Source organism: Lagenorhynchus albirostris, chromosome 17, assembly GCF_949774975.1.
Source record: "Lagenorhynchus albirostris chromosome 17, mLagAlb1.1, whole genome shotgun sequence".
Lineage (NCBI taxonomy): Eukaryota > Metazoa > Chordata > Mammalia > Artiodactyla > Delphinidae > Lagenorhynchus > Lagenorhynchus albirostris.
In genome coordinates, this window is record NC_083111.1 from 54387666 (window position 1) to 54414346 (window position 26681).

The 26681-nt window shown below is 40.8% G+C and overlaps 1 protein-coding gene and 1 non-coding gene across 8 annotated transcripts in view; both read right to left on the bottom strand.

Moving 5' to 3' along the window:
• Positions 1–4036, bottom strand: part of SYBU (syntabulin) — a 72474-nt gene extending 68438 nt beyond the window's left edge. For 3 of the 7 annotated variants that reach the window (XM_060127518.1, XM_060127516.1, XM_060127514.1), the window contains exons 1-2: positions 3858–4019; positions 1906–2104 (exon numbers count right to left, since the gene is read on the bottom strand). In XM_060127518.1, coding sequence (XP_059983501.1) covers positions 1906–2104; positions 3858–3881 — 223 coding nt within the window. In that variant the 5' untranslated portion in view covers positions 3882–4019. Of the gene's footprint in view, positions 1–1905; positions 2108–3857 lie in introns of all 7 variants that reach the window. The other 4 variants (XM_060127517.1, XM_060127515.1, XM_060127519.1 and 1 more) reach the window with 3 other exon arrangements.
• A 12626-nt stretch (positions 4037–16662) lies between these two features.
• On the bottom strand, positions 16663–16769 carry LOC132508445 (U6 spliceosomal RNA). The gene has a single exon (XR_009536584.1). It is a non-coding gene; the product is annotated as a U6 spliceosomal RNA (small nuclear RNA).
• Positions 16770–26681: the final 9912 nt, after the last annotated feature.

The window sequence follows — 26681 nt, forward strand, 5'->3', positions numbered from 1 at the left end:
ACCCAGGAACAGAGGGAGTCCTATCTGGAGGCAGGATTCAAGGCTCAAGATCGAAAGGTAGGTTTATAGACACCCATCATTAGGTGCTTCTGCCACTCAATTCTCAACTAGTTAATGGCAGAAGGATCAATATCTACTTTCAATTTTCATGGACAGCTTTATGGCCTTGGTGGGAGACAGGTCTCCTGGGAAGGAGGGTTGATCCAGGAAATGGGTCTTGGAAAGAATGATTCATGGCCCAAATTAACAATTTTATTTGTTTGCCAAATATATTTCCTAAGATCTATTTGGGGATTTTTCTTTTGTTTTGACCAACTTTTTCTTTTTTGCTGGTAACACTGCTCACCGTGAAGTCAGTCAGAGAGAGAATGATTATGTGGAGAGAATTTCAGGAATAAATGTGGAATTGAGTTATGTAAACAAAGCCGTGTCAGTGTGAAATGATATGCCCCTGGGTTCATCCACATTCAACCAGAGTGATTCCTGAACTCCAAAATGGAGTGAAAGTAAACAGCATTACGTTCTGCAAATACGACTCTGGGTTTTTGGAATCTTAACTGCTCCAGCAGTTTTCCTTTCTCTTTCTTCCTGGGAGAGTGTCAAGCAAACCATCAGTGGGTTTCCGTTTTACACTGGATTCAGCAACACGTTTTAAAATAAAATACTTCGATAGAATTTTTTCAAAACCAAGTAGAGAATCTGAAGCCTTGTAGAGAAAAAAATATAAAAATAAGCGGCACAGTATTTCTAATATACAACTTATGCATCGGGTGGAATTATTTTGTGAAAGTATATAATAAATCTAAAGCTACACTTTTAAAATCCCTGAAAATGTAATCACCAATACTAAATACAATGGAATATTGTATCCTGCTAAATTAGGGCATTAATCATAGCACCTTGATTCATATGTCCCTTTTCATGCATGTGTTAACCTTCAAATTACATTTTTCCTAAATAAATTCTAAAACTTATCCTCTGTGAAACATTCTTCATGAATCATAAGACAATCACTCCTTTAAATTTTACCCAAATTCCTAATACTTTTCAAAGAATACAAGTCCTTCTAAGTCATGTGCTTCAATTTGTATAATAGGCTCTGTCAACAGGTAACGGTGGCACCTTCAGGAAGAGATTTATGCCTTTACCAAATATACTCACAACTCTAAGGAAACCTCCTCAAACATGTATCAAAACTGACATATGTTCTTTGTATTAAGGAACATCGTTTATTAAGCACATCTAGAGGCCAGGACCTGCACTAGGAATATACTTAAGTACGTGGTCTCTCTCAACCTCTCGGTTACTCTACAAGGTAGGTATTATCATCCCATTTTATGGATGTAACAACTGAGGCTTAAGGAGATTAAGCGACTTGTGCAGGGTCACACAGCTTGTAAGGGGTAGAAAGGCCAGGGATTCCGGCCCAGGCTTGTAAGGTTACAAAGCCTGTGCTCTTTCCCTCTAAAATACAAGGTCAGGCTGGTCCTGGGAAATAAACCACCTTGATCCTGACCTCATTCATTAGGAGTTGCTTTATCTTTGAGGATTCCATTAACAGAAGTACACAGGCTTACAAAGATTGCTAGGATAAAATGTAAGCTACTTTTTCCAGATTTAATGGAGGAATACATTTTACAAACAGTCGTAGAAGCAAGGAGTTAGATTTCACATAGTAAATTATCAACTAGAATAACATACAAAAACAGGTATGAAATTTCATTAGGCTGAACCATTTGAAAATGCTGTGTTCGTAGGTCAAAACAGCCAAAAAGATGCAAGCTCGTATCATTCATCCTAATAACTAACGTCCAGTCCTAGACTCTAAGGGGTCCTCTCTCCAGATGCATTTAAAATGCCAGGCAATGTACACACTTCCTGCCTTCATTCCCGCGGGTACTGTACCTGAGCAGAAGCTGTTGCTAATGGTCCTTGCTGAGCGCCCAGAGCTGCTGGGGTTGAACCCTCTGCTCTCTTCCTCCGAGAAGGGAGACTCAGACGCTGGGGACACTTGGTGCTGTTGCCGAGGCAGATGGGGCCGAAGAATCAAACGGGGAATCCGGCTCCGGGAAATCTCCTTCTCATGATGCTGCACTCTCTGCTCCTTCTCCAAATTGGACATCAGAAATAAAACAAAAGAATATTTGTTGCCCCCTCTGAACTCCAGTCTGCTTCTGAGCTCAGTTTCTAAGAAGCCACATTTCTGAATATTGAATCTTCACAGAGTAGTCCTTGTTTCAGTAGCTAAAATGAACTCCAGAACTCTTCTACTCAGCTAAGCTTTCTAATTTACTGAAGAGCACACACTCCAGCACGGATGTACTTACACACACACACATGCACACACGCACACACGCACACTTCCAGCCGCTAGCAGAAAGGCTATTCCGTTCTCTCAGGCAGCTCCTAACTCACCTTCTCATTCTGGCTTTTCCTATCACATTTAAGCTTTCCGCTCTCTCAAAGGCTCTTCATAACTCACAGCACACTCTGGTTATTACTTGATTTCCTCCAGACTTCCATTTTGCTTTCCCTGAATTAGCTGTGATACTTTCACTTCTGTTTTCCTGTCTCCTCACAAAGTAGACCCCTATACCTGAAACAAGTCTTTCCTGATAGATCATGCAGCCTGATCTTTCAAATCCCCTCTCTTCCGGCCAGGATTTTAATTATTCATTAATATCCTGGTACACAAGGCTTGTTGCCAACAGAAAAGCAAACAAAAATCCAATACCCAGTAAGATGGCTCCACCTTTTACATCACGTTTAGCTTTTGTTTTCCTTACAGGTCACCCATAGGAAGAGATTTTTCTCTCTCTCTCCTTCAAAACACAGAATTAAATGCAGAGGGCCGTGCCTTCCTTGGCTTTAAAAATGCCTAAAAAGCAGCATTTTAGCAATATTTTTCAATTTTTAAAGTGCTTTCCCAACCATTATCTTGTTTAATCTTTACAACCGAGGCCATAGGGAGGACGCTAATTTGTGTCCCTATTTACAGATGAGGAAACTGAGGCTAAAAGAGGCAAAGATGCTTAGCCAAACTGCTGCACATCATCTAGAAGCAGAACGGGCCTGCAGTCTGTCCAGTGCTTTTCGGGGTCACCACCACCCTTCCATATTAAAATGGACTCCTAGGAGGAGCTCTTCGCAAAAAAACCCACTGCTCACTCCAACCTCTGCAATTGAAAAAGGGCTTTGGATTAGGTAACAAACACTATTTGGAAATATGAGCTCCTGCTCATTTCCACGCGGCTTACCAGGAAGGGTCGCTGCCAAAGTAAACACCTCTGGGAGGCCCTCACAGTGCAGAATTGAAGGGAAAGCCCCAGCCGCGGGTTAAGTCCCGCGGTCGCTCAGGCATCCACCCTATCCAGGGGAGAAAGCCGCACCCAGCCTCGGGGTTTGTTCTGCACATCAGTCACCCAGCAGGTATCACCCGTCAGCCACTCCGCTCGGCACAAGGCAGACCCTGAACCAATGCTGGAGTCCTTATTTCTCAGTCCCCAATACATCAAATCCTTTTTTATCCACATCACACACAGAGGACATCGACTGAGAGCTAGATCCCAAATCTCCAATTTCAGGGGATGGGATTAACCATTCGGAGTCAGTCTTTTTAATCCTCGGGCCAACCCTCCAAACACAGTATCACCTGCCCATCTCCCAGGTCTCATCACCTGAGCAACTGTCCCCTGCCTTCTCATCGTGCCCACCACCTCCTTGTCCCCGTTTACCACAACTCTAAACGTCACCCCTCCAGCTCTCACCTGACTCCCTTCCCCGCAGTGCACACCACTCCTCTCCCCCCGGCGCTCGCGGACACTGCCATCCGCGCCCGCAAGACGTGCCCTCCTTACCTTGGTCTCCCGAAGGGGTCCCATCGCGCTGCCGCCCGCCGGCTCCTCCCGCCGCCGCTGCCGCCGTCCAGGAAGAGGCACCTGCGGGCACCGGGGCAAGGAGACTGTGCTGAGCCGGCGCGCTCTGCGGCCGCCGGCTGCTGCGGGGCCGACGCGCCGCCACCGCTGCGGCAGCTCGCGCAGGGCCCCGAGGGCACGCCCGGCCGCCCCGCCCCGGACGGACACGTGGTGCCACCGCGGCTCCCGCTCCCCTCCCCCGACCTCCCTCACCTGCCTGCCCCTTGGGAGGCGCCTCGGCGCGCCCCGCCCGCCCGACTTCGCCGCGGGCCCTGCCCACCAGTTCCGCGCGCCCCTCCTTGTCTGCCGAGCCCGACCCGGAGAGGGCTTGCGGAGGCTCGGAGCATCTCCAGCAGGGTGACGCCCAACACCCCCTTTTTGGCACCTGGTATCGGGTTCGAAGGGGGTGCACGTCGCAGAGAAGAACCCAGAAAAGCTGTGACATCACTGAGAGCCAAACTGTAGAAAGGGAAAGTTTTTGCCTCGCGGCTGCTCCCTGCCCTCTCGGTTTTAAGTCAACTTACAGCTCCCCACACAATTACCTCGCAGGAGAGAGACGGGGCGGTCCCCCTCCACCCGGACCCCAGCCAAGCGAAAGCTGCACGACTGACATAGCATCTGGGTGCCGGAATCTCAAAGGCTGCGATTTTCCTTGGGGGATTTGCATCCGAAGGGCCTGGCGATGGCAGCGCAGCACCGCAGGGACAGAACGAAGAGGCCAGTTCCCGCGGGCTTGGGAAGCCAGGTTGCCCAGGGCGAGAAAGCCTTTTTCTCCAGCTCTGGCCCACAGACGCCCGGGAATGAGTACCAGGCACGCTGCTTTGGGGACACCGCACTTAACTCAGAAAACCAGTTCAAGGCAGCACTCCACTACCTTCTAGCGAAGTGCCTATGTGCCTAAGTTCTTGACCTCTCTGAACTTCAAGTTTATCCTCGTTAAATGAGGGATAATAATAATAATACCTACGTCAAGGATGGCTAGGAGGATTAGATGAGGAAAACAAAAAAACAGCTATACCCAGCTGATTCAAGAGAACTTTCCAAAGGGCAGTCAAATCACGTCCAGCTCTTCCGGTCAATATTTGCTGAATCCTCTTACGTGACAGACAGAAAAAGCATTTGAGGCAGACAGATTTGTTCAAAATAGCTCAAAAACCTGTTCAGCTGAGGACGTGGAATAGGGATCATCCTTCGTCTGGGTCATGGGCCTTGATTTATTACACTTGTTACTGTAGTTTCATCTGATGATGCAACTCTACATGTATAATAATTTAGACGCCCTTTATTTCAGAATTGGAGAATATTCTAAGTAGCAGTGTGGATGGGGAACAGCCCGATCGTTACACCCAGTGTTCTACACGGAAGGACTGTGATCCTTGAAAATGGTATCTGAACCTCCACCATCTCATTTGTCTGCCCTCCGAAAAGCATTTTTCTGAGTCCTCAACTTTCAAATCTAGGAATGTACAGTGTGAGTCTAGAGAGAGCCTGAAATCAGAGAATTAGTGAAAGCAGTTTGCCTCCTCTATTCCCATAAAGAAGTTTTATTCCATACATGTTCATGTCTTTTCAATCTACTTAGATTTGTTAAGTGAAGTTGATAACCTTACGATTCTTTATTTTGTGGGAAGAGCTTATTAATTCATACTTGTATACCTACAGCTGTCTCAGATACGGACTTCAGGAAAGTGATGTTCCAGGATGATTCCTACAGTCTATTATTTCCAAAATTATGAGCCTGAGGACATATACTGTGAGATAGGCTCGAACTGTGAACGTCAAACTGTTAAGGTACTTCTGAGGTCCCTCCTGAGAATTAAATCTGGGGGCCTAACAGCAGAAAACACCCTCCACGGAGGTGTCCAAGTCAGAACCTCAGAGTCATTCTTGACTTCTTCTCCCTCATGTGGCCCCGCATAGCAGAAAGCGTGAATGATCTCCACCCTACCCTAGAAATAGTGTCTTGAATCGGATTACTTCTGGCCTCTGTTTGAGTGCATTTTCTTCACTTAGAGCCTAAACCGCAAACATCCTGGATTATTGCAAGAGCGGTCTAACTAAGGTTGTCTTGCTTCCAATCTTGCCTCTTATTCCTGTCTCGCCAGTTTTGCTATTTTTCCACAAGGCCAAATCGAGCCGTGCTTACTTCTTCATTAAAACTCATTAATGATTTCTCAGTTGTCCTCCAAGTAATATTCAAACTCCTTAACGTGGCACAAATGCCTTTCATGATCTGGCTTTGTGTATCTCTCCCATCTCATTTCTTGACACTGCTCTTCTCTGGATCCTCCCTCCCTCACCACCCCTACCCACCCCCAATCCATCGCCCCTGCCACTCCCCCTCCACATACAAATGGATACCCCTTGAACTGTAGCAACTGAAGTTCTCAGGAGGTACCGTGCTCTCTTTTTCCTCTAGACGGTGGCACACTCTGGTCCCTTTGTCTAGAGCGTTTCTTGCACCTCACCCACCCATCCCCCTCAACTCCTAAAGATACATTAAGTTTCATTTTAGAAACAGCTTCTTCCAGGAAACGTCCCCTGATCCCCCAAGAAGATCAGTCCTTACATACTTCCAGGACACCTGTATTTAATTCACCCCAGGAGAGCTGTTACGATCTTCTATCAGAATCCCCTGCTTATTTGTCTGTCTTCACCAGGGATGTAGGCAGTGCCTAGTACAGGTCCTGACACAGTAGACACTCAATATATAACAGTCAAATGAATGAATGCATGAATGAGTGAATTTCCTAACCCCCTATGGGGCCCATCAGTACAGGATAAAGAACATAGACACAACTTCTGTTTAGAAAATGACTCAGATAAAGCTGCCTCCAATATTTCTTTGTATTTGATGATGGGGTGTGTGCCTTAAAAAAATCCAACATGTGTTAAGTGAAAGCCTTTACTGCAGAAGTGCAGGCAGTAAGAGGCAATGCTGTAGCCCTGTTGTCACCATAGCAACCTGCTGAGGGAAAGGCTGATGATTTAGTGTTCAAACGCCTTTTAGCTCTGTACTTTTGGAACCCAAGCCTGTTTTTTATGCTGTTCTAAAAGGCAAGTTTTACAAATGCTAATATCTATCTTGCCTTTAATTTCATTCAAGTGTTTCTTACGTCATTGTGTCTTATAACGTTTGCATTATACCATCAAAGAGATATAATCTAATACAGTATATTATAGTCATCTTTTATCTGCTTTAAAATATTCTCTGGTTTTGTAATTTTGTGGTTTTTCCTCTAGAAATGAATGTAATGCTGATTTTTTTAGAAAATAAATAATTCAGAAGGCTGGAACCCTTCAAGATTATAAATAATATCCCTGCCCAGACCTGGGAAGAACAGGGGAGATAGGGTATTGTAGGCTGGGAGAAAAGGGATGTATTTATGTAATTATGGCCCCAAATTTGGGATAAATTATTTGATTCTTTGCCTATGTGAAATTTGTAATTAAGCGATTCATACCTTTTGTTTGCACACAACTTTATATTTTCAGAGCCCTTTCACATGTATAATCTTATTTGAGCCTCACAAAAATCCGGTGAGGCACATGTTGTCAATCCCTGAAACCAGATAAGTCATAAAGGACAGGTTTTTCTTGATAGGAACCCCCCAGACTGCAAACTTCACAGAAAAGACAATACAAAGGCACTGCCGAAGAGAAAAGGTCTGCACCATTTAACCAAGATACCTCCCCGTCTCCCGTGTCCACGCCTCCTCTCAGCTCACCTGCGTCTGCTGGGGTCTCTCGCAGACTCAGTCAGGGCTGACAAAGCCCCGGCTCCTAATCCTATCAGCCGTGCGAGCCAGTGCTACCGTCTGTCTCAGTCACCCGATGGTGGGTTATCCTCACGGCAACGAGGAGCAGCTGACGTGCCTTACAACACGTCATGAAGAAAAGAAACTGCATTCTGGGGCATCCTGGGATTTTTTTTTGTGGTGGGGTGGAGACCCGTATTTTTCTTGCCAGGGAGAGAGCTGCCCGTTCTCCCGTAAGAGCATGTGTGAGTGATCCACTCTCCTCTCATTGTATGTGTTGTTGTTGTTACTATATGGTTAAGGGATTTTGATGTTGTAAAACTGTAATGGGTAGAATTCTGCAGGATCACTCCCTGAGAAGGGGGTCCAGAGAGTACCTGAGGCAGACAGGAGAGTGGGTAACTGAGGCAAGGCTGGCTCAAACCTTTGTTGGGTTCAGAGTGTGTCAACTATCTCTGCTCTGCCAATGAGCTTTCAGTCAGAGATCTCTCTCAGATGAAGAACAGGAATGAAGGGAGAGTCCAGGTGAGGAGGTAGAGGTTGGGGGTTGGGGTCTCTGAAGGATGGTAAGGATATAGTCTTCTGCTTGCCTAATGGGGAGCGGACACGAGGTAATCCTCCCCAAAGCCGTCTGCTGTTTGTGGCCTTTTGTCCATTTGTGAGAACAGGGGAAGAGATTAGCCAAAGACACAGGTATGGTGACTGTATTGAGCAAACTGGGGAAACATGGATGGACAAGTCGGTGTTTACTTCTTGGGACAGTAGATTGGAATGATTAAAATCAAGATGCTCTGGAAAGTATGAGTGTAAAGGTTCCATCCAGGTAGGAGGAACCAAGCCTTGACATTTATCTAATGAGATGACTCAAATGATGGGACAAGACAGGGAGCTGTGTGGATCTACAGACTTACAGAAAAGGCAAAGGAAGTTAGTTATCTGTAAGGTCAACATAGGGAGGCCTAAATCCAGAGGCTGAATTCTGGACCTGAGAGAAAAGCACCTTCCTTTCCCAGGAGACCAAGGGACCAGACGGTATGAGAAGGACAGGGCCTCTGAAAGCTACCTGAGCCCAGCGGGGTAGCTAGCCTCCTAGAGGGATAAGGAGTGAAGGCTGAGATTCTCCTCAGACTTGGCAGGGGTAGAACAGGTATCTCAGGTTAGAGGCTCTGAGGGATTCATTCAGCATCCCACAGTCTAGGCTCAGAAAAAAATTTATAATCTGGGTTCTCAGGAAGCAGATCTGTGGCTAGATTTGAGTTACATAAGGATAAAAGAATCTGTTCTCCATTATATGATTTATTTCCATGAATTTGCACTTCTTTTCCCTTCAATTTTCTAGTAAAAATGTTTTCAAATTTTTAACAATAATTCTGCCTTTATTTTTGCTAAAAGATTGGGGTGGAAAGGAGGATTTTGAGATTGTCTACTGGAAGGACAAGAGCAGTATTGCAAAATGGGGCAGAGCGCCCCTAGGGGCCAACTGCTATGATGGCAGCTACAGAAGCCCAGGGGAAACCTGGAAGCACCAGGCAGCTGCACTGCTGGTGGCGGGTGGAGGTATTACCTCTGCAGTTGTGGAGCTCAGGAGACTTATTTCTGCTTTATTTACACCTCCTACGCCATTCCTATGAACCATTTTCCTTTATTACCAGAAATCCTGTGACCTACTGATTAAACTCAGCCCTTGCTATGTAGTTGTAGCTCCTCTCAAATCCACAGCAGAAAAATCTGTAGGAAGATAAATCCAGAATTTGGGAATCTGGCTTATGTTGTTTCATCTGCCCATGTGTCCCTTCTAGTTATTTCTAGAATGCTGTTTCATCAAAGAGAAAAAATGCTTTAAAAAAAGGTAACTTTAATATTTTCTTTTTAAAGGTACTAAAACCACATCGTCAAAATTTTGGCAATTAAAAGAAAAATATTACTCATCATCTCATTGCCCTAACATCAATTATCCATATTCCTTCTGTTAGCATTTTCGTGTACTTACTTTCAGGCTTATCTACTGTGCATCAAAATAGCACTATTAAAATGAGAATACGATTCGAAGTAACATATGGCATTTTAGGCCTTTGATGCCATCTCATCTGGCTGTTTCTGGATGGCTAGCACACATACCCACTGTTCTCCCATGAAGTTAGTCACCTTCTGTTTGTCTTCTGATTGCGCACCAATCTGAGATACGAGGCTCTCAGCTCGTTGACCAACAGCTCGGGCTGCTGCTGGAAGCTCAGAGCACAAGGATGGCTTCCCAGGTCTCTGGTGTCAACTGCACTGGCCAAAAGTTTCAGGAAGAGCTGCCGGTGGGGGAGAATTAGCAAATTCCAGACTGGAGAAATGACCTCAATTAAGAAGTTCGTACGAAAACAACTGTGTCCCTTTCTATTCAAAATCCCAGCGTCTGGCTTGCCATAATGTGATGTTAATTCAAGCGAGAGCAGGAAAGTGAGATGAAGTTCCCAAAGTTTGCCAAGAGATCTGTGGTGGAAAAATGTAGTTTAATAAAGGACATGGATTCTCAAGTCCTGAAGGCCCAGATTTGACTCCTTTGCCTCTTTCTGACTGCGTGACCTTAGAAAAGTTGTTTAGCCCCTCTAGGACTCAGCAGGTGATAAGTACATGTTAGTTAAAAAAAAGAAGGAAGGGAGGAGGGAAGGAAAGAAGAAAGGTCAGGTCTCACCAGTTAATGTCTCTGGGCAAATTAACTTCTCTGATCCTCATTTTCTCACATATAAAATGGGCCTAATAACAGTAATCAGTTCATACTACTGTTGTTAAGATCAGACAAGAATACATGCAAAGTCTATCATTTATGTCTGGCACATGGTTGGAGCTTAACAGATATCCTCTCTCCCTCAGGACCAAACCATTCCAACCACTACTGTTGCTACCTGCTTGCTTGTTTTCCATTCTCCTCATCCTAAAGATTTTTATTTGAACTGTCATTAAAGGGAAACAATACATTTTCCCCAGATGACTTATGATATAATGTGAGAAATGATTTCTCATTAGAAAAGAAGTTGACAGAACTTTTCTTCCCAAAGGTAGATGGAAAAGGTTACAGTAGATGGCATGAAAAATGGCCAGATACCTATCATTCATTCATTCATACATTCGTTCATCCATCGATATTGTTTTGTTCCTATTCTGAGTCAGACACTGGCTTAGACACTGGTTCGAGAGCCTTCAAAGATGAACAGTGTTTCCTGTCCTCAAGTATCTCACAGTCTAATTAATAGAGATATGGGTATGGCCATCAGCTGTTACACTATTCATTGTGTTAACGTCATGACTTGCCAGCATCCGAATTAGACTGGAATTTGAGATTTCCAGGGGTGAGTTTTGAGATAAATTTTGAGGGATGAAAAGATACTATTATAATTTTGGCTCCTTCAGAATCCCTTTCTCTTGATCTCTCCTCTCTTCTTCTTTCCACTCCCTTCCCCTCCCTCACCTTGTCCTCCTTCCCCCTCCACCTTATTTCCACTTTGAGAGACTTCTGCTGCCCTAATTGTTAATTAGCTCTATTATTAAAAAATTCAAGAACACCATGTTATACTGCCACCTGTTGGCTCATTAGTAAATTTCTCTTCTGACAGGTAGTTTCTTTGGTTTGCAACAAAGTTTTCAGAACAGACCTTAGTAGTGCCTTTATTGAAACTTTCAGCACTTTCAGAAAACTTTCATAGTTTAAGGTTACACAGAACTGAACACCAATGAATAGCATCAATATTCAGTGGGTAGAGGATAATGCGCATGTGCTTTGCGGTCTGAAAAGACAATAGTCCAAAGCTCCTTTCTTCTTTTGACCTGCCAAGCCACTGTAGACAAGCAAGGTAAGTCATATGCAGTCATATGGTAAAGTCATATTCAGATAGTCCCTACCTTATATATTCCAAGGTGTATTTTTGAAATTAATAGACTTTATTATTATTATTTTTTGGAGCAGTTTTAGGTTTACAGAAAAACTAAGCAGAAGGTACAGAGTTCCCATATACCCCTTCACTAAGGTCTACTTTTTTTTACTTTTTATCTTTGGGCACCATCCATTCCCTGTCTACCTGATTAATTAAGTATGATTATATATGATTATACTCTACTTCTAAAGAAGGTTCGAGTAAGTGCCTGTCAAACGGATCTATACGCCTTAGTCTTCCCCTGCCCATCTCATCTGGTTTACCTCCGAGGTCTTCTAGATCTCCATGGTTGACTAAACACCAAGACTTATGGATCCTTCTTGGATAGCCTTAAAAGCACGACCTCTCCTCCGGCCTAAAACTGAGCATGGGGAAACCACACAACGCTGAAAATGAATGACATGGCTAGCACTGGCCTTCTAACTGCAGTGGGGTCTCAGGGCTGCCTGCAATCATTTTATGCTCCCTAGTTAACATAAATTCTCTCCTATTCTTTATAGGGTCTATTTGACACCTTCTTTATATTTCAAACCTACCAGCCTACCACCTCATCTCAGGCTGTGCAGATGCCCTTCTCTCCTGACTGACTGACAAAATAGAAGCTATTAAGAGAATTCTCTCAGTCTCCTGCCTCCAAACCTATAAATTCACCTACCTCCATCCCATCCTTTCCATGTCCGGTCCTGTAGAATGGAAGTTGTCCCTCTTCTGTACAAGGGTAGTTCCTTTATCTGGGCTTTGGATCCCACTCTTTTCCACCTCTTAAGCAAAGTTATCCCATCAGTTAGTCCTTCCAACTCCCCAGGTTTCTATTTCCTTATCTGAAAAATGGAATAATCACAGTACCTACCTGTGAGCATCAAAGGAGTTACTAAGCATGAAGAAGTTGGAAGAGTGCCTAGTATATACTGAGCATTCAGTGAGTGTTAGCTGTTATTATTAGCTATTATACTTTTTTCGGATAACTTTAACCTACTTTTCTATCAGACACTTCACATCAGCATTTAAACATGCTGAAACCTTTCCCAAGGAAATAAGTTACTCTCTGAACTCTTGTACCTTTCTAGTACTACCCAGTTGCTTCTCCCAATCCCTCACAGAACTTCTAAAAAAGAGTCTGTATTCCTGGGTCTCACATCCCCTGCCCCTTCACCCAACCCACTCCACTCATGCACCTGTACCCACCATTCTACCAAACAGCTCTTGCCCAAAGTAAAAATTACTTCCATGTGGTTAAATCTAATGGCTAGTTTTTATCTTAACCTTGATCTCTCATCAGTCTTTGGCATAGATAAACACTCCCACATTTTTGAAACCAAATTTCCTTCTGTAACACAGCCCTCCTGTGTTTTCCCACTGACCCAGTATCCTTTTAGGCCATTTCTTAAATGTTGGTGTTCCTTAGCCTAGCCCTGACCTTCTTATGTTTTCATCCTACCTTCCCTCCCTGGGTAATATCTTTCTTTTCAATTGTTTCAATTACTGTTTATATGCAGATCTTCCATAAATTCTATAAATCTTTATTCCATAACTATCTCGTAATCCAACTGGATATCTCAGGGTCCAAAACTCACTATATTCCAATTGAATTCATCATACTTCCTCTAAAAGCTGATCTTTTTTCCTGTGTTCCTTAAGTTAATAAATGCCATCCTCGTGCGGACTCAGGAAGCTGGGTGACACTGTCAACTCCTCTCTCTCTGTCACCTTTACAGCAAAATGGAACCTAACTCATACCTGTTCTACCTCTTAATTATCTTTAAAATGTGCTCATTTTTCTACCATTTCTTGCTGCTTGGATTTCTAACCCTGCACACAGACTTGTCCCTTCGGTACATTTTTAAACCCTAGCCAGAATGATGTCTTTAAAGTGCAAATCTGATCATCCCCTACCCTGGCCCCAGCTGAAACCCTTCTATGCTCACTATCACCCTCAAGATAAAGTTCATACGCTAACTTATGGCTTACAAGATCTCGCATGATCTAATCGTTGCATTCTAACTTTGACTTTCACCAATGGTTTTCCTTCTGTTTACAACACTTCCCAATCTCAAACCTTTACCTCCCACCACCACCATCCTGTTCCTATTGCCCTCCAGATGTATTCACTGGAAAATCTGATTTGTTAGAGGCATGCAATTTACTCCAGCCTTGAGTGTGAAATAGAAGAGAATGATTTCTGGTCTTGAAATGCTTTCTGCTGGAACTATATGGGTGTATAGTATTATGGCAAGATAAGGCCATATGATAGGTATGGTAAACGTAGAAGCTGTGTTAGCTTTGGGGTTTGTTATATGAATTGAAGAGCAATTCAAAGGAATTGTTTAGTGATCAAGTGAAATAATGAATTCCAAACTGGTATAATTTGAAAAGCTTCTGCCATAGAAAATACATTTCATCTTATTTATTATAAAATATTAGGCTTAGCTTCATTATTTTAATGAACTCACTTCTCTTAGGTGAGAATTCAAAGAATTCTCTTTGCAAATGTACTCCCATGATTCTTTCTTATAGTTTTTCCTCTTGTTTTCCCCTACCACTTATTTGACTTTTATTATTAAAACAGAAAACAATCCTAGATTAGGATTTATTTTTTTAAAAAGACAGTGGTGTTTGTATTTTTAAATATTCATACGGTTGCACTGCTATATTTTTATTGTTATAATAAACTCAGTAAAGTGCAACCTTTTCAAATAAATATAAGATTTTAGCAGATCTATTTGGAAACTCAGCAAGATTTTTAATATAATCGTTACTTGGGAAGAGAATATTAGAAAACTCCACATTACAAAAGCTTTTAAAATACACTTGAGAGCAGCCGATTTCCTAATGCTCCAGTTACTAAATATAGAAGTGTGAATTTGTTAAGACCAGTGTGCTTACGTCTCCCATGGTAAACAACTGGGTTTTTTTTTCTATATAAATTACTATCTTTTTCCTGCCTGTGCTGATGTCAGTATTTCTCTCCACAGAGTTCTAAATTCAGAAGTATTTCCATAGAAAAGGACTATATTGAAATATTGCAAATGGAGAATAAACATAGACCTAAGAACCTTCTAGCTTTCATTTTTGGCCTTTAATTATGCAATAATGGATATCTGAAAAATATTGTTTTAAAATAAGAAAATTATTCATCACTAGATACAATGGAACCAAAGCAAATAATAATTAGGCAGTTTCTGTAATTTCACCTAAGAATTGCCTTACAGAGTTATACTTTTATGGCTGTAAATCCTATCCTGTGAATTCCACACGTTTTATAAATAAGTGATTTTATTTATTCAACAAATATTCACTGAGCCTTTCTTGGCTATGTACCAAGAACTCAACTAAGAAATGTAAATAGTTTGCCTTGGTAGCAGTAATAGGTGTGATTTTTAATTTCATTTTGTGCCCTTGCACGGGGTCCTAAGTAGGGTTTAGACTGTTATATGGCCATGGAGAATAAAGGTAGAATGAAGAACTCCACCCAAATATTTAAGCCATGCTGCATCCTTTTGGGCAACCTTTAAATAACAAAATAAAATATGATCATTTTAACACTTACAGGATAATGACATGATCTGTTTAATATTAATACTTCAATTTCTATCTTTAAGCTATATTTTAAGAAAGCAAGAATGAAAATACAGAAAAATAACCATGACAAAAGAATGCTACTTATTAATATATGACATATGCTGTATTTTTTTCTTTATAATTAAGAAATACGGTCAAGTGAAAATCAAGCAAGTCTTTTTTTCCCCCTTGGTTGAATCCCTTGAATTCCTTTTCTACAGAGTGCTGCTATTTCTATAAACATTACAAACTAAATGGACACACAACAACGCTTAATGGTAGGAAATGTACTCACTTCATTTTATTTTGCTCTATTATTACACTTTACTGCAGACTAGTCACTTGTCCATACTTTACAAACATAGGCAGAGATAATGGTGATTTGCAGAGGGGGTCTGAGCACAAAATGCTGTTTCTTTTTTGTCAGAAGGAAGACGGTTCTCCTTCAAAACTGAGGTTTTCTGATGGTCTTTTGCCAAAGGCTAATTTGTTTGTTCTGGTGAGTTTTAATAAGAAAAGTTTGACAGCACGTCTGCAGTTATATACTCCTGGCATTGGGCCTTCCATAGAAATGTGCATTAGATACTCAAGCCCTGTCTCAAGCATTCTATTCCTGTAACCTTACTTCATCCGTTCCTTTCCACTGTAGCCATTGAAACTGGAAATGACTGCAGAATACAAATCATATGATAAATATTGGGGAATATGTCTTTGTAGTTTTTCAGCACCACTGCCAAACTTCTTGCCTAGGGAGCTGTGGGAGGCTTTTCAACCTGAAACCTGTGAGCAGTCCCATTCTCTGGCCAACTGGGAAGCAGCCACATGATTTTATGGCAGCAGCCCTTCGAAAGGATTAATAAACATTTCAAGTTCTTTGACTGCATATGCTTTTAAGGCATGCTCATGGTTGGACCTATACTTATATCCAATCATTTTAAACACTGGGATGCATCTTCTTTATGAATATCCCCAAAATGTGACACACACAGTTTTAAATAACATTGTTATAAATGAGGACTCTTTCCCTGAAATTTTTCATCACAACACTATCCCCCATTTTGTCTGATCCTACTGAAAGATACATCTTGGGGTTTCTTTCTGCATTCACCAGTAAGTCACTGAGTGGAAGACAATGCCGTTTGGAGAGTAGGTCTAACATCTCAATGATGAGTGGAGGTGTAGGACAAGTTTTGCTAGTTAACATGTTCAGGTAGCACTGGATTCTCACTTGTAGGCCTGAACTTATGATTTTCTCAGTGACTATGCTTTTAAACAGAGGCTCTCACACAGGGAATCTATGAAGGAGGGCTGTGTCTGCCCTGTTTTTATGCTCTAACCAGTGCATTCCATCTGCTTTCTTCAGTGATGTTAAGCAGTCTTTCAGAAAATCTGCTAAAGTTTTTTTTTTTTTTTAACATCTTTATTGGGGTATAATTGCTTTACAATGGTGTATTAGTTTCTGCTTTATAACAAAGTGAGTCAGCTATACATATGCATATATCCCCATACCGCCTCAATAATATGGAACGCTTCATGAATTTGCGTGTCATCCTTGCGCACAGGCCACGCTAATCTTCTCTGTATCGTTCCAATTTTAGTATATGTGCTGCCGAAGCGAGCACTCTGCTAAAGTTTTTAACTCACGAAGACAAATGGGAGCTGTTTGATATGTTATAAAGAGAGGTAAGCGGGACTTCCCTGGTGGCCCAGTGGTTAAGAATCCGTCTGCCAATGCAGGGGACACGAGTTCGAGCCCTGGTCTGGGAAGATCCCACATGCCACGGAGCAACTAAGCCCGTGCGCCATGACTGCTGAGCCTGCACTCTAGAGCCCACGAACCACAACTACTGAAGCCTGCACACCTAGAACCTGTGCTCCGCAACAAGAGAAGCCACCGCATTGAGAAGCCCACACACCACCACGAAGAGTAGCCCTGGCTCACAGCAACTGGAGAAAGCCCGCATGCAGCAATGAAGACCCAACACAGCCAAAAATAATAAATAAATAAATTTTTTTTAAAAAAGAGAGAGGTAAGTGTGGCAAAAAGGGCAACAAAGCCAGTGTTTTACAGGCGTTAGAAGCTCCTAGCTCTCTAAATGGTGACTAAGATGAAGGTATTGAAACTCAGAAGGGCATTTTCTGCTTCAGCAGGTCAGGGACTTCTCCATTTGGAGAGTAGAGTTAATACCCATTAAACCATTATGCTTGTTATTTACATCTCCACTCCAAGCTCTGAGACTGTGTCAAGAATTATATTTTCTTCAAACCTTGTATTCACCTGCTTGGTCTCTTTTAAACTCAATAACTTAACATTTGGCAAAGGAGTCCTACCCACATAGAATGTATACATCTTTTCATGGTCACCAAGCACTTGTGTTTTCAGACCTGTTAATAAGGATGGAAAAGTACTGGGTTTACCGAACAATGAACATTAGATCATGCTTGACAACTTTCTCAATGATGTGGATGAGCCTTATGTGTACTTTCAGCAAAGTAGTCTTTCCCAAGTCTACTCCATGATGGACTTCCATTTGGGCAATGAGAGGAAATCAGCCAAGGGAATTTCCAGTTTGGCCGTTGTGTAGGCAATAACAAACAACTTGACAATGTGCTGCCTTTTGTTTGTCCCGACACCCATACGACTTCTAGTCATGATTGCCAGTTTGAGGTTCTTCAGCGTAACGGGGTAGAGACTTTAAAAACTGATAGCTCTTTGATGCATTTCACTGCCTATGTGTTTATTTACATTGTCCTTTTTCAGTGAGGAGCCCACGATGTCAACAAAGGCAGCACTGTGTTTCACAGTGGCCCATTTTGAATCTGTTCCTTTGTACACAGAGAACAGTGAGTTTTACCAACCACAACCCCATCGCCAGATGCATAAGAGGTCTTCACCTCTGCCTGCCATTTCTTAACCTCCCCACACGAAGAGCCATTCTGCTCTTCCCTTCTACTCCTGTTTTTCACTTCACAGAGTAATTATCCTCTCTTCTAAATCTTATAGATCTTCTGTGCATGAGAAAGGGAACATATATATTTACTATTAATTCGCTTTAGAAACAGAGGTGGGTGTTTTAGTAAAGCTGTTTCTCAAAGTCAGTTTTTTAAAAATTATATTGATAAGAACTAAGTACATTTTTCATGTGAAAATATAAGTGCTACATGGAAAAGGACAAAAAATAGTTCTGCTTCTATATCAGCCTGAAGGTTTATGAATCAAGCAGCCAATTAGTCAATTAGCCAAATAGTTCTCATGAAATGACTCTAAAATATACCGAATTCTGAACCGTCTTCTGGCAGTATCCATTTGGCTTCATTTATTTAATAAGAAATATAGAGAAAGACATTTTTCCACATTGATTTGAAATTTAAAATAAAACCAGAACCATATTTCTGGTTTCCAGATCCAAACGTAAAAGCCCTTTTTCTTGTTAGGCTAGGAAGGAAGTTGGTCCACAGTTATCTGTAAATTCTTTCATATTTTTCCCCCATTTACAGTTATAATGAATGGGTTCCATCAGCATGATAGTGAGAAGTTACAAGTTATTTTAACAGCTACCTCATTCTTTATATCTGTTGGAAAGATGAGTGTAGCACCAACTTTCTGGACTGTGTACTTGGCTCTGTTAGTATCGTGTCTTTTCTCAAAAAATCCAATTGGGGTTCCCAGCTGTTGTCTGATATTTTAATATTCACACTCACCATTTTTCAGTGTTAAGGTTTATTTTCTATGGCTCAAATGAGAATATATTTCCAAGTCTAGAGTGGCCAGTTTGTTTGTTTGTAAGAGTATTATCTGTTCAAACAGAAGAAAACCTTTAATTCAAGGTTAAAGAAAGCAATAAAGTGATTTAACATGAAAATATAAGAATAACAGGAAAATATAGGAATATAGGTTATTAATTAATAACCTAAATAAATATAAATAAGACACATTAATTACCACTATTTTCTACTCACTTGACAAGGATTCATAAATATTTTTGACGTTACCATTTGACTCTAATCTCCAAATTATTTCTCACTAAGCAAATGTTTATTGGGTATATATTCTGACTCAGATACTACTTTTACTTTTGACATATAAAAGGGAGGTCCTCATTCCATAGTGGGTGGAGGTTGGAAAGATATGAACTCCTTTGTTAAGAAATATACAAAAGGAAATTCTGGAAACATACAGAGAACATAGAGCTGTCCACATACAAATCGAAAGTAGCTGACTCTGTAAATGCTACGAAATTCTCCATATCACATCCCAAGAACCATAAGAAAAACAGGAGAAAGTTGAAGCTAAAGTAAAAAAAAAAAAAAAAGGAAACCTAAAATGGTACAACAGGGGTGAGGACATTGCATGAGGAAACTAAATCTACAAGGGTTCAAATCCAGAAAGGGAACAGCTGAGTGGGTTTTGGACAGAAGTGTGTACACCATCAAGTGTACAGACACAGTGATCTCAGACTTGTCCACTCAGCACATACTGGAATATGAGTATTGAGGTAGCACCTCCTGACTCCTGAGAAAGTCAAGACAAAGTCAGGTGTCTTTGAAGGGCAGAGAAGTTCCCTGGTTGGGGTAGAGAACAGTTAAACTACTGAGTGTGGAAAGGAAATGCTTAAGTGACAATTTGTACATTAAAAAATATTTACAAATATTTATTTGTAAATAAAAATTATTTACAAATATTTATTATTTGCAAATAAAAATATATTTAATATATGGAATGAAACCAGTGCCATTATTTAGCTCCTAAATCAGATGTCTGGTACCACCGATGTAAATGCAGTGAGAATGAGAGATCCATAATGCGGGTTTAGACCGTGGTGCCCTTCTTTCATGCCCAGTGCATTGTAACAGAGTGTGTTTTACATGAGCCTGGATAATATAGAATAGTTTTAACTCAACAGAATGGAGAAATGGCTTTTAAAAGTCCTCTGCCAAAGGACTGCAGCCTGAAGTTCATGCTGGTAGTTCAAGGAGAAGCAACCAGAAAATCATACAGTTGCCTCTTCCTCCAGTATGAACTCTTCATCAGCTACCTTACTAAGTGAAAACAATAAGTTACACATACCAAGGGTATATGCTCAGAAGTTTTGTTATAATAGAGGTGTGTGACAGACCACTGGTCTAGGGTCATATAACATGAAATTCCAATATGCCTGCTTAAAAAGTCATTACCTCCAAGAAGTAATACCTATGGAATAATTGCAATCTTTGGTACCTCGGCTGTATGCTCTTCTCCTGAGAACTTTTGATTTCACTGTAATCCTTACTGTAAAATTTAGATCTCCAGTTTGTCCAAGCTGAGGTCTTTCATCTCCAAATCTCACCTGGAGATGTCTGCTTGGAAATACTGTTGTCCCAAACCCAAATTAGCTTCTCATCCCAAGTTTACCATTGTCACCCTCATTTCTTTAGGGTGTGAGACAGAAAAAAGCACAGAAGTTAAGAGCATGGTATTTGGATCTAGGCTGCCTGGATTAAAATTTCCGCTCAGCTGTGACTTTCGACAAATTACATTCTTTCAATGAATTTTTGTTTCCTCATTTATAAAATGGGAGAAGCATTAGTACTTACATCAATAACCACATCATGAAACTCTGGAAAATCCACACAAAACACAAAACTGCTGTGTCTGGCACACAGCAAATGTTCAAAAACATTAGCTATTATTATTTTTAAATCTGTGCTCAAAACCCTGAGGTCATTTTGGACCATCCCACCCACATTTTTAATCTCCTGTTTCCCATCAGTCACCAAGTCCTGTCTGTCCTCCTCTTAAAAGCTGTTCCTGGTCTAATCCCATGGCCACTGCCCTAGAGAGACACTCATCCTTCCAATTTAGGTTAAAGCCAACAGTCTCTGGTGTGGCATTCCTTAGGCAGCCTCTCCCCATCTCTATCTATATATGAATCTAATCTATACACGACTCTAGAACAGGATTCATTAGCACATTAGCATAGGATTCATCTTGTAGATCCTCTCCTCAGAAACCTTCTAGGGCCCTCTGGTCTCTACCAGACATTGTGTAAACCATGCCCTTGGCTTTAATAGCCTTCAAAGTTGGCTTTACTTTGCAAACTTCCTTTGTATCCCAGTCTGCTTTCATTTCCCATTTTCTGAAGTATGTGTTTCACAGAATTTAGCACCAATTCTCCATTTGTTGTCTAATTATCTGTTTGTCTTTCCTTCTCAATCCTGAAGGCAAAAGAAGTATGTATTTTACTTTCTTTTTACCCTCCCAAAGTACCTGGCCCCAAACATAGTAAACAGGTTGTAAATACACACTTATTGATCAGTTGATTAAAACAAATGCAATATCAGGACTTCCATGGTGGCGGCAGTGGTTAAGATTCCGCCTGCCAATGCAGGGGACACGGGTTTGAGCCCTGGTCCGGGAAGACCCCACATGCCACGGAGCAACTTAAGCCCACGAGCCACAACTACTGAAGCCCCCGCGCCTAGAGCCCGTGCTCCAACAAGAGAAGCCACCGCAATGAGAAGCCCGCGCACTGCGACAAAGAGTAGCCCCCGCTCCCTGCAAAGAAAGAAAGCCCATGCGCAGCAACGCAGCCAAAAATAAATAAGTAAATTACAAAAACAATATATGCAATATGGAAAAGGCATGGATGAGATTTATCATGGGTTATTAATGAAAACTTGGATACTGAGATACACTCTTGATTTTTTAGGTGGAAATCAAGAAAACAGCTACTCTCTTCTTCAATATGATATTTAACACCACTGTCTGGGAGTCCACAAATATAAATGAATTATGCCAGGCACTAGAAATACAAACAGGCAGAAAACAGAGTCTTTTCTCCGTCTCCTTCATTCATATTCTATCTGGGGATGGGAAGGTCAAGTTCATAAATATATATGAATAAAACAAGGACATAAAGGGCAGAGATAGGGACAATAAAAGATAGAATGGGATAGAATAGTCTCTGGATCACACCTAACGTGACATTTCTTAGGTTCCTGTTTAACCCTTATGACTGGCTTAAATATTCTAATTTTGATTAGTCAATGCATGTGTGTATAATAGTAACGAATGAATTAGGGTTTTGAATTTGGCCACTGAGTGCATATTTTTGAAAAAAAAATGAGTTGTCATTAACACATGGCAAACTGGTGTCTGATGGAGGTGCTTTTTACATCACAATTAAAATGTTTCTGGTGGTACTTTATTATTCATCTTTGGCTTTCCTTCTCCCTAGTTCATTTTTCACTTAAAGTTCTCTTTTTTACTCTCATTTTCTAATCTTGGATTTGACTCCCAGCTCATATTCTCCAGAGATTTTACCCCTTTTGACCTAAAAGAAATACCAGAGGTATTTATTGGCTTTGTTTAGTTTTGCCGATACTTTTCCACACTCAGCAGGTTAGAATGTCCTGCACTTTTAGCACTAATTAGAGTTTAAATTTGGAAGTATTGTGCAAGTATTGTGCCAAGTAAGAACTATAAGGTTTAGTGCACTGGAATGTCCAATTAGTATCGCTCTTAGCATTAACAGGACTAATTAATACAAATGAGGTATGATCACTTGATATATTAAACTAAATCAACAGGTAATTTTACAAAGCACTAACTGAGATTATTTCTGGCTTTGATGAATCACATACAGTATATGTTAGGAAACAACAACTAAATTTTGAAAATTTAAGTAAAGGCATATGATTTATATAATGGCTAGAATCAAGAGGGAAAAAAAGCCCCAATAGAATATGTGCTGATTAGTGTTATATGCATTATTTTTCAAAGTGTGTTACTCAGTAACTCAGTCCTATAAAATGCTTGGTGAAAAAAATATATACTCCATTGTCAAAAAGGACTGGGAAATGCTATATACCAAGTGGCTCTTTAAAAATTCCCAATACAGATTAAGCTATTAAGGGCCCTGAGAAGTCCTACAATAAACAGACCAATTTGACTTCCTTTAAGTCAGTATTTCCCTAATTCATTTAACCATGGAACTTTTTTTCTTAGAAAACGTTAACTCTGGCAGTCCCAGTGTCGAAGAAGCACACTTCGAGAAAGACCGGTACAGATTAAGGGCTAAAGAGTTCAGAAGTGAAAGAGGCCACTTGCAGTTGGGGAAAACCACCATGAAGAAGGAGCACAGTCTCCGGACTCGCAGGCTCAGCGGCTATGGCTCACGGGCCCAGCCGCTCCGCGGCATGTGGGATCTTCCTGGACCCGGGCACGAACCCGTGTCCCCTGCATTGGCAGGCGGACTCTCAACCACTGTGCCACCAGGGAAGCCCAAGAAGGAATGTTTCTGAGTTAGATCTTGAAGACTGTGGTGAAGATGAGGCAGGGGAGGCATCTCAGACAAAGAGAACATTGTGAGCAGAAAGATATACAGGAAAGAGCCCTGTAGGAAAGGCGTAGGAAGGAAGGTTTGGAAGAACCTGTCTGCGGGAAGCAGAAGGTTCCTATAGGGCAGAAATGGGCGCTAACACTAGGAAAATGATACTACATAGTAGAATGGTTAGCAAACTATGTATTCTTATGCGTTTTCCCCTCATATTATCTTAATTTCTTACATGCTCATTTGATCATGAAAGTGATTACTTAATTAAAACTTGAATGGTCTAGGCCAGCACTAGACCATGTGCAATAAAAATAATCAGCTACAAATGTACTTTTAAACCTTCTAGCAGCAACATTTAAAAAATAAAAAGAAACAAATTAACTTAATTTTAAAATATATTTTATTCAACTCAACATATCCAAAACGTTATCATATCAACATGTCGGAATTCCCTGGCAGTCCAGTGGTTAAGACTCTGTGCTTTCACTGCAGAGGGGGCCTGGGTTCAACCCCTGGTGGGGGAACCACGATCCAGCAAGCCATGTGGCCCAGCCAAAAAAAACCCAAAAAACATGTCATCAATGTAAAAATTGTTAATGGAATTTTTCTCTTTTGGCCAAGTCTTCAAAATCCAGCTTGTATTTTACAATTATAACCGATTTCAATTCAGCCTAGCGACATTTCAGGGGCTCCATCATAACCACATGGCTAGTTCTACCATATTGGACAGGACAGGTTTATACACTAGCATAAATTAGCTGGATAAAGCAGTCAATTTGGATAGCTTTTCAGTAACTTTAATTATGACTGAAAGTTTTAAATTCTTGAAGATTAAATCGGTAAGACATATTTGCTTTACCAGTTTTTGAAATTTATGTTTTATTTTTTGGCTGGATTTGAAATAGGCAAATTAGGTGTAAGTATAGATTAAAAATGAAAATTTCCATTTTCCCTCCAAATCAGCTTATTAATGGAAATAAATTACCTTCTAGCTCTCTTATGGCTCTCTTTCAGCTACTAATAAGTTAAGAGAAGTGAGTAGATTTGTGAAAGTTAAACACGAAGGCTCTGCTACATATGCCAGTTGATTTGTAGCCACATACATGCTCTATGAAACTATTTTTCAGAGTTTTAAAAATTTTAAATGATTCCTCCTGCTGGTGCAGTTTCTTTACACTTCATCACATTTCTAAATAAGTGATCGTGTAACTGAAGATTTCATGTCCCGAAGGCATTATACCAATACTTCCAAATGTTCCTACTTAAAACACAAAGCAGTTTTGTTCACACTTCCCATTTTTGATTGCACTAAAGCCATTTGGGGCGGGGGGAAGGAAAAGCTTGACACCTGCTCTCCTGTTTTGTTTTCTACAAATTGTCTTTACTGAGAGGTTGTAAGTTTCCAAAGCACATTTAATACCCATCAGAAACTGACTGAATATGGCACATTCTTTAAATGGAAGCCCTGGAAAATCTGCTGTTTTAAAAAGGGAAGATGAACACCAAGGCAACTGCTGTGCTTCTTAGTAGAGAGCTCTTCTCTAAACCACCACTGTGGACTAGGAATAGAAATAGGAAAATATCCAAGGACACAACATAGTCTTTGAAAGTTCACGGCTTTATTCCAGGGTTTCTGAGCAGCAGTGCTATTAACATACTTGGCCTGATAATTCTTTGTTGTCGGGGCGGGGGTGGGGTGGGGAGGGATGTTCTTTCACTGTGTGACGTTGAGAAGCATCTCCAGCCTCTATTCACTAGATTCCAGTTGCATCACCCCCCCCCCCCCACCGTCTGTCCTCAAACAGGTCTTGACAAATCAAAAATGTCTCCAGACATTGCCAAATGTCCCCTGGGGCACACAATTTTCCCTGATTGAGAACTACTACTCTATTCAAAGTCTGAAAATTATATATTTACAAGTATTAGTGTGAGCTCTAGTTTCAGAGTACAAATCCATTAACATTATTATCTATATCTGCTTTTCCTAAGAGCATGTAACCTTTGGAAAATAGATTAGATTTACACAATAATCTCTCGTGTCCCACCTCTTCAATCTCAATGATCTTGTTTTAGCTTGCTCTCTAATTTAAAGTTAAATATCCCACATCATTTTTACCGGGAACTGATATACCATAATGATAATGTAGACTTTCATACACAACCATTATATGCAATAGAGAGTGAAAAGATGTAGCAGCTTGAAACTCCTTAGATATATTTCAGGGTATTTATTGAAATTGTTTTTGTAATGACCTGCACTCCCTAAATAAACAAGAAAGGGACTAAAACTTCACTACCATCAACTTGGTAACTTTTGGTAGTACCACAAAGAAGATGCAGTAATTCATGTTTTAAATAGACCCTGAAACATTTTCAACCACATAAAACACTGTGTATGAATAAAATGCTTCAAAGCAAGATTTACATTTCTTTTTCTTCTTTAAGACAGTTCAGTAATAAAGCATTTTATACTTAGTAAAGCCTATTCCCTGCCATATGTAAAATCTGTACATTTAAGAATAGTGAAAGCTTATTCCATGTTTTTAAGCTTATCCGTTTATTCTGAAATGACAGAACAGGTAGACAGATGTATTATGAGGACAAGAACATGGTAATGTCACAGAGGCAGCACCTGGAACAATGTATACAAACTATTTGTTCTCTACTACCCTCTGGTGGCTTGTTTAAAAAAAAAGTAACAGTTTAAAAAAGAAAAAAAACCTTAAAGAACCATTGCTCTTATCACTGGTAATATCAACAGCTAATATTTGTTGGTAAACACTATAGTACACTTAATGAAAATTCTCTCCTTTAACCCTAAACAGTTGCTTGAGGTGGGTATTATAACTCATACCTGAAAATTAAGAAAACTGAAGCTCAAAGTGTTGATGTATTTTGATATAAATCACAGCAAGATCTTTTTTGATACACCTCCTAGAGTAATGGAAATAGAAACAAAAATAAACAAATGGGACTTAATGAAACTTCAAAGCTTTTGCACAGCAAAGGAAACCATAAACAACACGAAAAGACAACCTTCAGAATGGGAGAAAATATTTGCAAACGAATCAACGGCCAAAGGATTCATCTCCAAAATATATAAACAGCTCATGCAGCTCAATATTAAAAAAACACACAACCCAATCCAAAAATGGGCAGAAGACCTAAATAGACATTTCTCCAAAGAAGACATACAGATGGCCAAGAGGCACATGAAAA